This window comes from Rhinopithecus bieti, unplaced genomic scaffold, assembly GCF_001698545.2.
Source record: "Rhinopithecus bieti isolate Rb0 unplaced genomic scaffold, ASM169854v2 scaffold_51440, whole genome shotgun sequence".
NCBI lineage: Eukaryota > Metazoa > Chordata > Mammalia > Primates > Cercopithecidae > Rhinopithecus > Rhinopithecus bieti.
In genome coordinates, this window is record NW_016820117.1 from 378629 (window position 1) to 393629 (window position 15001).

A 15001-nucleotide genomic window follows, 5' to 3' on the forward strand; every position below is an offset into this window, starting at 1 on the left:
CCACCAAGGCCCCAGATATGCAAAGGGAGCCATACTGGGACCAGCCCAAGTGTCAGCTGCAGACCAGTTGACCTCACTCACTGGCACAAAACAGATTTATCCAGCTGAGCTCAGCCCAAATTCCTGACTCACAAAAATTTAAAGATCCAATATGATGGTCACGTTTTTAGTTTCAACAGCTCTCTGGAATGTAATGTGTATTTCCCTGAAACTACAGATCACTAAGCACCATGCTTTTAAGACAATGCAAACAACCCATCCCCCAAATCACTGTAGAACTTTTTTTTAAATCCTTTTATTACTCTTTTTTAACAAACAGCCCCAGGGACAGGGACCAGGGGAAGGGGAAGGAGGGGAAGTGAGGCCCCAGCCCCACAACCCCTCCCCCCCACCCCTTTCCCCTTATATATTTATAATCTATATACAAGCCCCGGGGTAGGGGGCAAGAGGAACTCCCTCAGCGGGGTGGGGGCAACCCAGGCTCCTTGTCCCCTCGGGACCCAGGCTCCTCTGCCCGTCTGGAGGGCCCTTCTCGAGAAGGTGGCCCTGTCCGCTCCCAAGGCTTAGGTATCCAGCGCAGGGCATCTGGTGGGGAGGCCTAGAGGACAGGCATGTGTTAATAGTGGGAGGTCAGGGATGGGATGGAAGGACAGAAAATCAGGTGGCAACTCCAATTTAGAGCTGGGGCTACAGGGGTTTCTCCTTCACCTGCTGGTAAAGGTCGATGCGCTGGGTGCGGAAGACTCCACTGTAGGTGGAAGGCGTAGCCTTGAGACGGGAATTGAGGCCAGAGAAGGACCTAAGAGCAGAAGGGCATCTAAGGCACGCCTAGGATCCAGACCCTGGTCCCAAAGTAAGGAAGCACTTGGAAAGTCCACATCCCTATTGCCTTTCACCTTCCAGTTGGGGGAGTCCGTGATGACCCAGGTCCCCCAAGATTGCTGCTCAGTTTTTGATAATCCTGGAACGGCTTTAGTTCCACTGGATGCAGCTGAGGGAAAAAAAATCATGAGCTCCCTGCCTTGAAATACAGAATCCCTACTCCTAAATCTTGGCACTCCCTAGCCCCTCAGTTGCTGTACCTTACCTCTGCTCGCCCCAAGCTAGCAGGGAAGGGCCTGGCAGGTGAAGGCAGCACCCGAGTAGCAGGAGCAGGTGGGGGCCGCACAGCCAGGCTTGGGGGCTGCAGAGCAGGGCCCACAGGTAACAGAGAAAGGGGAGGTGGGGCAGGAGGTGGTGCTGGCGGCAGGGAGCCAAAGTTCACCACAGGCAGCTGTGAGTCTACCATGGGTAGAAGCATCTGTAACAAGAAATTTGGGTGTGCATGTTGGGGGCAGGGAGGAATGTCAGAAAACCAGGGAAAATCAAAGCCAGTGACTGGACAGAGAAATCAAATGAACGGGAAGTGGGAAGATACAACATACCTGCTGGGCAGGAGCCCCTGAAGGGAGAAAGCCACTTTGGCCACCAGGCTGCAGAGGAGTAGAATAAAAATCCGAAGGGGATGGCAGATCCTGGCGTACCTGTTGGGAAATGGGAAGAAATACATCAACCCCTCCAAAATCGTTCTCCCCACCCTATCCCCCAATATCTAACACCTGCCCCCCTCTTACCTGAAGCAACGATGTATCAGGCAAAGGACTGGGGCAGAAAGCCGGAGAGTAGAGGAAGGAAGGTGGAGGGTAGAGAACTCCTCCAGCCGGCAACTTCCCCAGCTCTGCAGCTTGCAGTGTGGAGAAATCCAGAAACTGGCCCTTGAGAGCTACCCCAGAGAGCAGTGCCGAGGCAGGGGCTGGACCGGGGGGTAGGTATAGGGGCTGTGATCTGGAAAGAAATTGTGGGGAGAAAAGCTGTTAGAAGCCAGTCCTAGCAATGCCGTAAGTCCACTAGCTTTTGGTACCCTAGAACTGTGTCTTCCCCTTCTCTCTCCCCTGAAACACATCTCCAAGTACCTCTGTGGTCCATAGGTATCGAGTCTTACCTGTAAGGGTGCAGTGAGGGTGTCCCAGGGCGGAAGCCTCCACTGTTTGGATGTAACTGAGAGTCCATGGCTCCCCCAGAGATCTGCAGAAAAGCAGGGTTGAAACATCTTTAGTATTTGTGGTCAAGATCAGATCACCATCCCACCCATAGCAGCAGAACGTAGAGAGAAAAATCATGTGACAAAGTGGTATTTCACAACTCTACAACATAGAAAGGCTTGATTATAAATACATACCAGGCAGAAAAAATGATTTACTGAAGGGGTCATGCAATGGGAAGCGGGGCCTACCTGAGAACTGGAAGGCCCAGCACTGCCATAGAAGACCTCAGGATACAGACGCTGGCCTGAGGAGCTGGGCTCTGGACCACAGTGCCCAGAACCCAGGTTCTTGGATTGTGGCTCAGCAGAGGCAGCAGCACTGGGAAGCAGCTCCCAGTCTCGTGATACAGGAATGGCCTGGGAAGGAGAGGCCTTGTGGAGAGGGATGTCTGGCATCCTGGATGCCCTGGTCACTCCCAGCAATCTTTCTCCGGAAATCTTGGGCCTTTCCACCAAATTCTTACTCCCACTTACCTCAGTGACTGATGCTGTTAGCTCCTTCTCTGCTTTCAAGCTGTCTCCTACCACTAGGCGTAAGTCCGAGTCCTGTGATCACAACAAGGCAGGAGACATTGTCCCATGACAGACATGCGTCCTCTATGTCCCACCTTTAGTCCTTCCCTTCTCTCCACCCAACTCAGGACACCCATATCCAGCCCACACAGACCTTGTCACTAGTGTCAAACTGGACTGGGGGACCAGGTAGATGGGATGGCCGAATGGGGCCAGGCTCTGTGCCTCGGTCTGTACGCTGTGATCGTTCTGTGCCAATGGGGCCAGGGGGCAGAGGCTGCTCCCGGGGCAGCTCCTGGATTGGGCACACAGTAAAGTGGGTCGGGGGAGGGGAAGGGAAATCCAAATTGGAATGCCCAGAACACACACGCAGAGGGAAAAGGCAGAAAAAGGTAGGGCCAAAGTCAGATTCCTGGAAACATTCCCCTTGTCCTTTTTCAGTCTTTTACCTTTCTGTCCCCATCGTGGGGGGCAGGTGGCGGTCTCCTAGGAGGTTCAGAGCCAGGTGGACCCTCACAAGGAACAGCATTCAGGGGTGAGGGGCCTCCAGGCCTCTTGGGGGGTCCCTCTGCTGCCCCCTTGAGTCCTCCATCAGGGGAACTTCGCTGGCTGCAGGGACCTGATGACACCTGAGAATCCCCACTCAGGTCCACCCCACTGTCAGACTGACTCATCTGAGAGGAGTGGAGAAGGAGTTAGTTAAGTCAGGGTAGAAAGCACCCCAATAGCTGACTGATGCACACAGATAAACTGCAGAAGGGACAACCAAGGAAGAGAACAGCTCCAGACTCAACCCAGAGCAAGTGGGGGAGTATGGCCAGTGCTCAAAGAAGTCGTAGCTCAGACACACCCTCCCACCTTCACTCACCTCTGTGCCAGCCACATCCTCGAAAGGACTCAGGGGCTCCATCCAAGGCTCCATGGAGCTGGGCCGATAACTCTTTCGGCTAGTGGCTGGAGAAGGGAGCACCAACCAGAACACAAGTGAGAGGAGATGATGTTCAGAAGCCCATCTAATTCTTAATCCTTCTATCATAATCCTTTCACTCAGTTTTACTCACCAGTATGTAAACGGTTCCAGATGTGAGGGGTCAGGGCCTCTGTGCCTGTATCTCTAGACTCTGCCTGAGGGCCTGGGCCCTCAGGCTTAGAGCCCAAGAATCCAGAGCTATGAGGTGGCGGCAAAGATTCCTACGGATGAGAAAGGCCACAGGCAAAACACGAATTGGGTGGGAACTGGGAATTATAGGAAGCCAGGACAGAATGGGGTGACACAGTGTGTGGTGTGAGGCAACAAGGGAGACACATGGGAGACTAATACTGAGAATTCTGGAGTAAAAACACAGTGAGAAACAGGAAAGAGAACGGAGAAAACATAACCAACAAGAATCTTCACGAGTAAGAGTGCAGCGAAGCACAATCTCAAACCCATCCTTTACCTCCTGTAGCAGCTCTGGTTTTCTGGGAGGCCGCTCCCGACGTTTAGCGGGAAAGGGACTAACCCGGGCAGAATCCCGAGGAGTCCCACCCACCCCTCTCACCATTGGCCCCGGATCCTCAAAGTGGGGGTCTGGGGAAAAGAAAAAGCGTCAGCATCTGCCTGGCTCTGCCACTGACCCTAACTTTTCCTCCCTACTCCACCTCCCAACCTTCTACCCTTGCTCCCTGCAGAAACCCACCCAGCAGAAGGGCCCCAGGCCAGGTTCTCCACCCGCTCCCTCCAGCACTTGACCTTTTCTGGGGATGGAGATATTCCCACCCATAACCCCTCCAGCTTACCAGAACTGAGGCCGTTGTTGACCCTCTGGGGCTCATACCGGGTTGGGGGCCTAGGAGAGGGGCCCTGAGGGGTTTGGGGAGGTCCAGGCTTGTGCCTTGGGTGCCCCCCTGGTGCAGTTACACTCCCTTGACGGTTACTAAGCTGGGCCAGAGCCTGTTGGATGCCAGCAGGGTTGCTGTGGATAACTTGGTCCAGGCGGAAGACAGCAGAACTGCTGGGAGGTGGGGGAGGCAGGGGAAGCCCCGGGGGACGCTCCTCTGGAGGACGACTGGAGAAAACAGGGCATTAGCTCCAGTATCCACTAAATTGTTACTTTTTCCCACAAATTATGTTTCCCAACTTCTGCTTACAACCTGTTCTCTTCCTTATTAAAGCCCAGGTGTTTCTGAGTCCTTCTAAGGGTTCCCACGTGTACAGGGGTACAGCGTAGAAAGCAAAGAACCAGGAATAAATATATACGTGGCTGTTCTTAACTCCATCACCCTACCAACTGCTTTCCAGTTGCCTTAGCCAGACACGGAAATCTAATTCTAGAGTCCATGGCCCCTCAGGCCACAACCTCCACTGCACCCAATCTTTCCCTCAGGTTTTTTCCCCCTCCTCCAATTTTTAAACCACAATAAATTTAAGTTTGTCCCCACCCACCTTCGGTTCTTGGGAGAGGGCCAGCTCCTCTTGTCTCCTCGTCCTGGCCCGGTCCTTCCTCCAGGACCTCCACCGCCTCCTCCACTGCTGCTGCCACTGCTGCCAGCCTTGCCCCCTGGGCCAGGACGCCGGTTCTGCCGTTCCATGCCTGGCCGCTGACTTGAGAAGCTCCGTTTACTCAAATCCTTGGCTCTCTGGCTCAGATCTCCGCGGGACATGGCTGAAATACCTGGCACAGCTCCACCTCCACCTCCCCCAGAAGTTCCCACAGCCTTGGGTGTTAGCAGTGCTGGTGGGGGTGCCTCTTTGTCCCCTCGGCGCTCACTGGCGAAGTCACTGCTCTCTGATGCAGTCTCCCATTCCTCATTGGCTTGGTCTGAGTTCTGGTTTGACAGATCAGGAGACTTGGCAGCTGCCCGACGAGGTGGTGGGGCCACTGTGACTGTTGTGAGGGCCTCCTCAGGTCCAGGAGTGGAGGCTGGAAGGGTTAAGGAGGGCTTGCCCTCAGACCCCCTTGCGGCATTTTCCCGTTCCTGTTTCAGCCTCCGGAAACGAGGTGGTTTATCCTGCTGCTGAGCCCTCCCATGTCGCCTCCTTCGGGGTCGCTCCCCGTCTTCCATGCCCACGTTGCTGCCTCCACTGCTGCCTCCGCGCGCCACGGGGGACAGAGGCCCTGGGATCAACTTCTCTTTCAAAGGCTCCTTACTTGGTGGCAAAGGGCCTGTGGGAGGTTTCTTGGGAGCCAGAGACTTGGCTGGAGGGCTCCAGCCGGGGCAAACTTGAGGAGGGGGCCTCCCTCCTCCTCGGCCCCTGCGAGATGGCACCCCTCTGGGAGTGAAGACACGCCCACCCCGGGCAGCAAAGCGGGCTGGGGCTGGTGAAGGTGGGGCTCCTGGCGGTGGGGGACCAAGAGGGACCTGGGTGAGTGTGCCCTCCTTGGGTGGTGGGGCCTCCTTGTCTGAGGGAGCCAGATCACTCTCATGGGTCTCACTGCCTGTTTCCGAGCCCCGCTGCCGGCGCCGCTTGGGGATTTCCTCATACTCTGAACCCTCGCTCCGTGTCTCGCTGGCAGTGCGGCCTCGGGGAGCAGGAGGGTGGTTTGGTCCCCCTGTTCCCCCTCCACGCCCATCATCTCGAAACTCTCGGTAACTGCGGAATTCCCGGCTTCGGGCTCCCCGCCCCCGTCCCCCATAGGTCCCCCGAAAACCCCTCCCTCTGGCAAAATACTCGCCTCGGCCCCGACCCCGGCAAGAGGTAGGACCCACTCTTTCATAGGAATAGTCCCTCCTAAGCCTTGGGGCAGGGGAAAGATTCCCATTGGGTGGGGTCTCCTTGGGGCCCCCAAGCTTCCCCTTGGCTATCTTGAGTGGGTCTGGCTTTGGGGCTTTGGGGTTTCATCCCCTGTTCGAGAGGCTTGGGAGGCAGCTCTTCAACTTTTGTAGGTGGTGGAGGTTTCTTTATAGGCCCAGCCCGGCGGGGTGGGGCCCCTGGCTCCTCTGGAGGGATTCCACGACGACTGCTGCCTGGACGAGGGCCCCAGCGGGTCTCCGTGCGACTCTCTCTGCGGGGTGGTGGGGGACCCTGGCCTCCACTTCCGACTCCACGGGCAGGCTTTCGGCCTGCTTCTGGCCCTGTCAGCTGTGCAGTCTCCTCCTTAGGGAGCTCCTTCTTGGGAGGTGGAGTTTGTATCTTGGCCCCTTCATCACTGCCTGGGGGCCAGGGGAGAGGACGGGGCCCTGGGGGAGCTGGTTCCTCCAGAGGAAAGCGAGAGATTGGGGGCCCAGGGGCTCCATTCTCAGGAAAGCCTGGATAACTGGCCAGATAGGGTGGTGGGGGAGGTACTGGAGGAGTCTCGCTCCTGAAGAGACAGAAAGAATGGAAATAATTATCTCAGGAAAACCAGAACTAGGTGGGAAAAGAACACTTTATTATGACCCAGACTCTCTTTTACTGTTTTTCTGTTTGTTTTGGCAGAGATGGCATCTAGTTGCCCAGGCTGATCTCGTACTGCTGGGCTCAAGCAATCTTCTTGCCTCAGCCTCCCAAAATGCTGGGATTACAGGGATGAGCTACTGCATCTAGCCTCTCCTTTCCTGTTCATCCCTATCCCTACTGCTAACCCAAAGTACCTTTCTTCCAGGCCTAGATCCTTTCACTATGAACTCACCCATTTCTCATGACCAAGACTCACCTCATCCCCTTGTCATCCTCATCCGCAGCCTGGCGCAGTGGTGAGGTAAGTGGGCGGGGGTCAGTGGGTGTGGCGGTGAAGACATCTCCTACCCAGGCCAACTTTGGATCCACCGGTGGAGTACCCCGTTCCCGTAACATAGCAGGTGCATGACGGTCAAATGGCTCTGAGCTTGAGCCCCCACTGTCTGAGCGCTCTCGGGGAACTAGGCCTGAAGAAGTGAAAGAAAAAGACAAATAATCCTACTCATGTCACAGGCCCTCCAGCCCAAAAAGCATCTCTCCAATCTAGTCCTCCCTGTCAAGTCAGCTCATCCATCTCATTCCCAGTAGGTATGGGCCTTGCCTGCTCTTGTATAACAAGATTATCCACTCAGCTTCGCTACAAGAGAATCAACCCACCCCAAATAAATCCTAGCAAATGAAGGACCACTCCTTCTTTCCTTTCATTCATTCATTCATTCGTTTGTCCGTTTTTGAGATGGAGTTTTGCTATTCATTCCTTTATTTTTGAGATGGAGTTTCACTCTTGTTGCCTAAGCTGGAGTGTGATGGCACCATCTCAGCTCACTGCAACCTCCACCTCCTGGGTTCAAGCGATTCTCCTGCCTCAGTCTCCCGAGGAGCTGGGACTACAGGCGAGGGCCACCATGCCCGGCTATATTTTTTGTATTTTTAGTGGAAACAGGGTTTCACCACGTTAGCCAGGGTGGTCTCGAACTCCTGCACTCAGGTGATCTGCCCGCCTTGGCCTCCCTAAGTGCTGAGATTACAGGCGTGAACCACCATGCCTGGCCAACCACTGCTTATCTCTTAACTAAGCCCATTTTTGCAACACACCTATCTCAGCAGTGCTAAGCATATGCCCTTCCCTCTTCACTATGACGGGTAACACCCATCATACCAGTGTCACAGTTAAGACCCTAATACCCAATTCCTAAGACTGAGAGGATTTTCCTGTTTCCCACTCCTCCTCCCATGCCCCTTTACCAGAGGGATGCACGCCAGGAGGGTAGAAGTCTAGAGGGGGCCGACCCTGGAGGAGCCGGGGGTCCACATAAGGAGGAATCATCATCCATCGGGGATCAAAGTTCATTGGGGCATGGGTGGGGCCGGCCCAGAGCACCTGGGTACAGGGCCTTGGGGGGTGGGGCGGAGCCTGCGGAGCTGGCACAGCCCCCAGGGTCACAGGTTGTGGTGGTGATGGGGGCACTGGGGTAGGAGGGGCAGAGCCCTGTTGATGCTGCTGCCACTGCTGCTGCTGCTGTTGCTTCAGGAGCTGCTCCTAGGAAAGACAAGAAAATGAGAGAGGCTCAAAGCACACACGGACAAAGGAATCAGCAAAGAAAAAACTTGGACTAGGGGAAATTGCGGTGACAACTGGACAAAGAAGCAAAGGGACCCAGAAGGTAACTTATGAAGAGAATTAGGTACTGAAGCCAGGAAGAAAAGCAGCCCTCAGAGAGTAAACAACTTGATTTTACCTGCTGCTGCCGCTGGAAACGAGGAGGCAATGACTTCTGATATTTGGGGTAGCCCAAGCCCTGACTAGGGGGCTGGCGGGTGGGACCAATCCCATCACCCTTGGGTTCCACCTTTGGAGCTGGGGGTGTGGTAGGAGGAGGAACCTCTTCTGGCGGTTCAGGACCCTCTTTTGAGGGCAATTGTGGTTCCACTGCATCGAAAAAAAAACACAACAGAGTGATCTAGTTCAACAACAGACAGTCCATGAACACTCCAGAAATATCAGGTCTCATCTCTAGCTCCCTTAAGACTGAGGTACGCTATTCAACATCTATTCTATTGAAGTCCCTCCCATTTAAGACCCATTAAAGCACTTTATGGCCTCTCATGAGCCTATGGTGGTGGCATAGCTTTCTATGAAATCATCAGAATAACAGTACTTTCTTCAGTCTTGGCCTACAGGAAATGGGTTTTTACTGATATATTTCTTATGAGACAGTTTTTTTTTTTTTTTTTGAGACAGAGTCTTGCTCTGTCACCTAGGCTGGAGTGCAATGGCATGGTCTCGGCTCACAGCAACCTCTGCCTCCTGGGTTCAAGCGATTCTCCTGCCTCAGCCTCCCAAGTAGCTGGGACTACAGGCACGTGCCACCACACTTGGCTAATTTTTGTATTTTTAGTAGAGACGGGTTTCACTACGTTGGCCAGGCTGGTCTTGAACTCCTGACCTCGTGATCTGCCAGCCTCAGCCTCCCAAAGTGCTGGGATTACAGGCGTGAACCACCACGCCTGGCCGACAGGGTCTTGTTTTGTTGCCCAGGCTGGTTTCAAACTCCCTAGGCTCAAGCGATCCTCCACCCCAAGCCTCCCAAAGTATTGGGATTACAGGTGTGAGCTACAGTACTCTGCCAAGAAATGGTATTAGACTACAACCTAGGATTTCAGACAGAATCTTCCCTCCTTCAGATATACAGATGACAGGATACTATCGCTGATAACCAATAAACCAAAACAACTGCCTTCTACTTCACTTGTCCCCAGCCTTACCACCCTGCACCTTTAAGCACCTTGAAGCAGTGATCTGACATCTGGTAGTACCTATCCCCATCTCCATACCTGGGCTGGCTTCGAAGCTGCCACTGCTGGTGCTACTGGTACTGCCACCACCACTCACCAGAGTGGGAGCTGCAGCCACACCTGGAGTGGGAGTAGATTGGGCAGGAGGGGCCTGTGCTGGCTCTTCAGGTTCTTTCTCTGGTGTTGGGGCTGATGCCGGAGGTGGAGCCAGAGGTGCAGGGAGTTCTTTAGGGACTGCAGATGGTGGAGCTGGGGTAGAAGGGGCAGCAGGTGGGGCAGCAGGCTCTGCTTTGAGCCGCTTGTCAGGTGCCCCAAACTTTTCATCGAGTCGCTTGAGCTTCTCAGCACAGGCTGCCCGGCGCTCTTCCTGCATGCGCCGCTCCTCTTCTTCTCGCCGTCGCCGGGCCCGCTCCACTGCCAGGGAAATCTCAGATGATGACTGCTTCCGTCGCTGCCGCCATGCCTCGTCCTCATCTTCAGGTGCTGGGGGCTTGCAGGGAGGACCCCCACGATCCTGTCAATTGGCAAGACCCAGCAGGGCCAGGGGTATCAGTTACTATGCTTTCTACCATCTCTTCCACAGACCAATCAACTGTCGCTACTTGCAGGATATAAGGACCCATGCTTTGGCGTTGATCTCTCTGGGTGGTGACAAATTTATACGGGTCTTGTCTGAGACCAGGTCTTGCTATGTGGCCCCGGCTGATCTTGAACTCCTGGGCTCAAGTGATCCCTCTGCTTCAGCCTGCTGAGTAGCTTGGACTACAGATGCACACTACCAGATCCAGCTATCTAGCCACTCTAGTCTTTCTTTCTGTTCTCCCTCCTTCAGAAACCCAAATAGCCGGGCGCGGTGGCTCAAGCCTGTAATCCCAGCACTTTGGGAGGCCGAGACGGGCGGATCACGAGGTCAGGAGATCGAGACCATCCTGGCTAACACGGTGAAACCCCGTCTCTACTAAAATACAAAAAAACTAGCCGGGCGAAGTGGCCGGCGCCTGTAGTCCCAGCTACTCAGGAGGCTGAGGCAGGAGAATGGCGTAAACCCGGGAGGCGGAGCTTGCAGTGAGCTGAGATCCGGCCACTGCACTCCAGCCCCGGCGACAGAGTGAGACTCTGCCTCAAAAAAAAAAAAAAAAAAAAAAAAAAAGAAACCCAAATACCCAGGCCTCCTTGTTCTTCTTTCCTCATTAGCATCCCAGTTTCTCACTTCTTACCCAGACTCCGCTATCACCAAAGATATTTCCAAGCTTTCCAGGATGTTCTGCAGCCTGGCACTTCACACAGTCCATTTTTAGCACCCTCTTCCTCTACATCACAACTGCTTCCATTACTCAGCTGACACTGACTTCCCACAGCTGACCCTCTCAATCCCTTATTGTAGACACTCACTGGGTAGTCCCCAGGGGGGCCCCAGTTCCCGGCGGGGCCCCGGTGAGGTAGGGGAGGCTTTGGGGCAGGAGGTCCTGGCTCTGTCTCTGGAGGCCGAGAGGTTTCTGCCCAGGCTGTCTTAGGAGGGGGCGGTTCGCTGTTGGGGGAGTTGCCCTTTTTGCCATCTGCTTCAGTGGGCCGTTCCTCACCAGATGCTGATTGGGAATCCTTGCTGTGAGCAGATCAACAGTACAATTAAAATCAGCTGCAACTAATATACTCCTCTAAGAGTATATTACCAAAACACAAAGACCCCCTCCTCCTCTCCCCTGATGGCCCTAACTCACTGGCCCTCAGCTCCCTCCTCATCAGAGTCTCGCCCATCTTCCTCATCGCTGAACTTGAGCTTTTCAGTGTAGTCAACCTCTTCATGGGCCCCTGAGGGGAAATATGAGTATTAGTAACCCAAGCATTCTGCCCTCCAATCTCAGAAGGTAGTCTGGAACTATGATTGACTACCAATGCCAGCACCCTTCCCTCTGAAGTCTAGATCCACCAATGAAGTCTTATTCCTCTCTCCACTTTGCCAGCACTTGGTATTCCCCATCCATCCTTCCCTACCCTTCTTTTTCTTTTTTCCTTTTAAGAGGTAAAGTCTCGCTCTGTTGCCCAGGCTGGAGTTCAATGGCATGATCATAGATCACTGTGACCTTCAACTCCTGGGCTCAACTGATCCTCCCACCTCAACCTCCACAGTAGCTGGGACCACAAATGCATAGTCCACAGTCAACTAATTAAAATAAGATTTTTTTTTTGGTAAAGGTGGGGGTCTTGCTATGTTGCCCAGGCTGGTCTTGAACTCCTGGCTTCAAGCGATCCTCTCACCTAACACTCCCAAAGCACTGGGATTACAGATGTGAGCCACTGGGCCTAGCCTTCCCTACACTTCAATGTCTGCCTTTCACCCACATAACCCTGTATTCTTTTTTTCCTCATTAGGTTTTGCCTTTCAAGATCCAAATTCTTGACCCTTAACATCCACTTACCTGCCCAACCATCATCATTCTCCTGATCCAACTGATCAAACTCTTTGAGATTATCTTCTTTGAGAATAGAGGGACGACCCACAGGCTCTACTAGACGCATTGGTGGCCCCGAGCCTCGGGGGCCCACCACACGGGGAAAACGGCTGTACACAGAAAAGAAAATGAAAGATGGCATATTGTATAACCACATACAAGACTGATCCTAGACTGAGCCTCTTGGCTAGAAAACCATCTCCTCCCCCAATAAGCTTCCCCTCCCCCCAGCCACAAACCCAGACCTAGATTGCTCACCTGGGCCCATCAGGAGTGGGGTATCGGTAAGGCCCCTGGGGTCCATAGGGCGGAGGGAACGGGAGATATGGGGGATACATCTGTAAAACGGTCCAACAGTAGCTGCTCAGAGGGATAGTCATACACCCTTCTAACTCCTTAAGCCTGCTATCAATCATCCTCCCACCCTCCCTTCTATCTCATAGGTCAAAGACTATGTCCTGAGTCCTAGCTCTCCAGCTTCCAGCGTAATTGCTCCAAGACAAGACACCAAGACTCACGAAGGGCGGCATCATTCCGCGGTAGGGAGGGAACTGGGGTGGGCCTGAAGGTTGCAACGCCCCCCGGGGATCATGACCATGATGAAGTTTGGAGTCCGGGCCCTCCAGCTCATCAGGGCCACGCCCACCTCCGTCCCTCCAAGTTGTAGAATCTGTATTTTGGAAAAGGTAGAGAGAGGTATCAATGATTGGAGGGCAAGTGAACATAGCTGAAAGTGATGGGGAAGAAGGTGAATACGCTAGCACTTAGCTCTGAGATGGAATAGATTATGTCTTGGCCAAAAGGCAGCCACTCACTTTGGGGGCGGAGGCTTGGTCCGGGCCCAGACGACTGTTCGGCAGACTCCCTTTCCTTGGCAGCCTTGTCCTGGTCGCCAGCCGCCTGCAGGGTCGGAAATTCCTCTCGAGAGAATCGCGACAGTAGGCTTGATGCCCTTCCACCTATTAGGATGGTGATACAGAACAGGAGGCAGAAGTTTATTTACTGAGAACATGCTATAAAAGTGGAAGGCTCTGACTGGGCATGGTGGCTCACGCCTGTAATCCCAGCACTGTGGGAGGCTGAGGCGGGTGGATCACGAGGTCAAGAGATCGAGACCATCCCAGCCAACATGGTGAAACCCCATCTCTACTAAAAATACAAAAAAAATTAGCTGGGCCTGTTGGCACGTGCCTGTCGCGGCTGAGGCAGGAAAATCACTTGAACCCAGGAGGCGGAGGTTGCAGTGAGCCAAGATTGCGCCACTGCACACCAGCCTGGGTGACAGAGTTAGACTCCATTTCAAAAAAAAAAAGTGGAAAGTTCTGACAGGTACCAGACTATCAGGTTTCCTGCCTTCAAACTCACCCCCCTAGAAAATAACTGCTTATTCTCCAAGAAGGTCAGTTCTGGGACCACTACATTCCATCATATAAGACTGAGACTTAAACTTGCTCATGTGCCTCCATGAAACTGAATTATGGGCGGTTCTTGATTTAGCCAAAGAGGACCAAGGTCACTTGGCTGAAAATACAGTGCAGGGCTCATGCATCCCATGGTGCCCAAACACAGCTCCCCAATTAAGTGCTGCACTCACCATCTCCATGTGCTCCATGGGTGACGCTGGCTTGTGCCCAGGACTTTACCCCGCTTGGAACCAAAGGAGTGTTCTGGGGAAGTGTTCAGAGAGATGATAAATGATGTGGGTGGGACAGCTATGAGCCATTCTTCCCCCTACCCCTCCAGTTCTCCAGGTACCTCTGGGGCTGCTGGGGGTCGTTTCGGCTGGTTGGAGGCAGGCGTCTGTGAAGCCGGCAGTGGCTGCGATTCCGGCGGCTGAGCGGTTGAGGCATCGGAACTGAGGGGATAGAATGGGAAGGTTACTCAGGCCTGAGATGCCTCCCTGACATCTCCAACTGGTGGAGACTCGGGACTGAAATCATGCCCATTACTGCCATTTATAAATGTAAGGACAAAATAATTTTGTCATCCTTTGCAGGCTGTTGTCTGTTTCTTCATGCTTTCTCTCCAAGACAAAAAGCTAAAGGTACCACTCCTTAGCCATTTAACAAGAAACCTGCAATAGGTAAGAAAGGGACTTCTTCCTTTGTCTCTGGCTCACACATGGCTGCGCTAAACCAAGCCCCAACACTCCCTGAAGTTCAAGTTAGAATATCCATCACTCTAGGTCCCCCAAGCCTCTGTCTACCTCTTGGGGTCGGACTGCTCCTGTTTGCTTGCCCATCCTGTTCCGTCTTTCGGCACTAGTGAGACATTGGGGTCATTGCCTTTGTTCTCAGCTTTCAGGCTTGGAAGGTTGGCTGGAGGTGGCATACGCCGGGCAATGGCAACTTTCCCGAGACTCTGCAGGCCATGGCGAGGGGCAACTGGAGAAAAAGATGGAGAGAGGGTCAAAAATGCCTCATATGGGAGATCTGATGGCCTCCTATCCTGGGCCACATTTATACATTTTGAATATCTTATTACCCACTTCCTCCAAACTTCTCTTAGAAGGGATTCCGGCCGGGCGCGGTGGCTCAAGCCTGTAATCCCAGCACTTTGGGAGGCCGAGACGGGCGGATCACGAGGTCAGGAGATCGAAACCATCCTGGCTAACACAGTGAAACCCCGTCTCTACTAAAATACAAAAAACTAGCCGGGCGAGGTGGCGGGCGCCTGTAGTCCCAGCTACTCGGGAGGCTGAGGCAGCAGAATGGCGTGACCCCCGGAGGCGGAGCTTGCAGTGAGCCCAGATCCCGCCACTGCACTCCAGTCTGGGTGACAGAGCGAGACTCCGTCTCA

At 53.8% G+C, this 15001-nt stretch overlaps 1 protein-coding gene across 1 annotated transcript in view; it reads right to left on the minus strand.

The window, feature by feature from the left end:
* Window positions 1-279: 279 nt before the first annotated feature.
* PRRC2A (proline rich coiled-coil 2A) overlaps window positions 280-15001 on the minus strand; it is an 18326-nt gene continuing 3604 nt past the window's right edge. The window contains 32 exon segments of the mRNA XM_017859531.1: window positions 280-598; window positions 709-799; window positions 897-991; window positions 1088-1300; window positions 1425-1523; window positions 1614-1824; window positions 1982-2064; window positions 2273-2440; window positions 2558-2629; window positions 2751-2891; window positions 3046-3270; window positions 3465-3550; window positions 3658-3787; window positions 4036-4166; window positions 4376-4644; window positions 5022-6413; window positions 6415-6879; window positions 7213-7423; window positions 8202-8314; window positions 8316-8364; window positions 8367-8496; window positions 8696-8886; window positions 9792-10266; window positions 11145-11355; window positions 11471-11561; window positions 12170-12312; window positions 12461-12540; window positions 12721-12872; window positions 13018-13161; window positions 13797-13869; window positions 13958-14057; window positions 14409-14586. Of these exon segments, the coding sequence (XP_017715020.1) occupies window positions 458-598; window positions 709-799; window positions 897-991; window positions 1088-1300; window positions 1425-1523; window positions 1614-1824; window positions 1982-2064; window positions 2273-2440; window positions 2558-2629; window positions 2751-2891; window positions 3046-3270; window positions 3465-3550; window positions 3658-3787; window positions 4036-4166; window positions 4376-4644; window positions 5022-6413; window positions 6415-6879; window positions 7213-7423; window positions 8202-8314; window positions 8316-8364; window positions 8367-8496; window positions 8696-8886; window positions 9792-10266; window positions 11145-11355; window positions 11471-11561; window positions 12170-12312; window positions 12461-12540; window positions 12721-12872; window positions 13018-13161; window positions 13797-13869; window positions 13958-14057; window positions 14409-14586 (6353 nt within the window). The 3' untranslated portion in view covers window positions 280-457.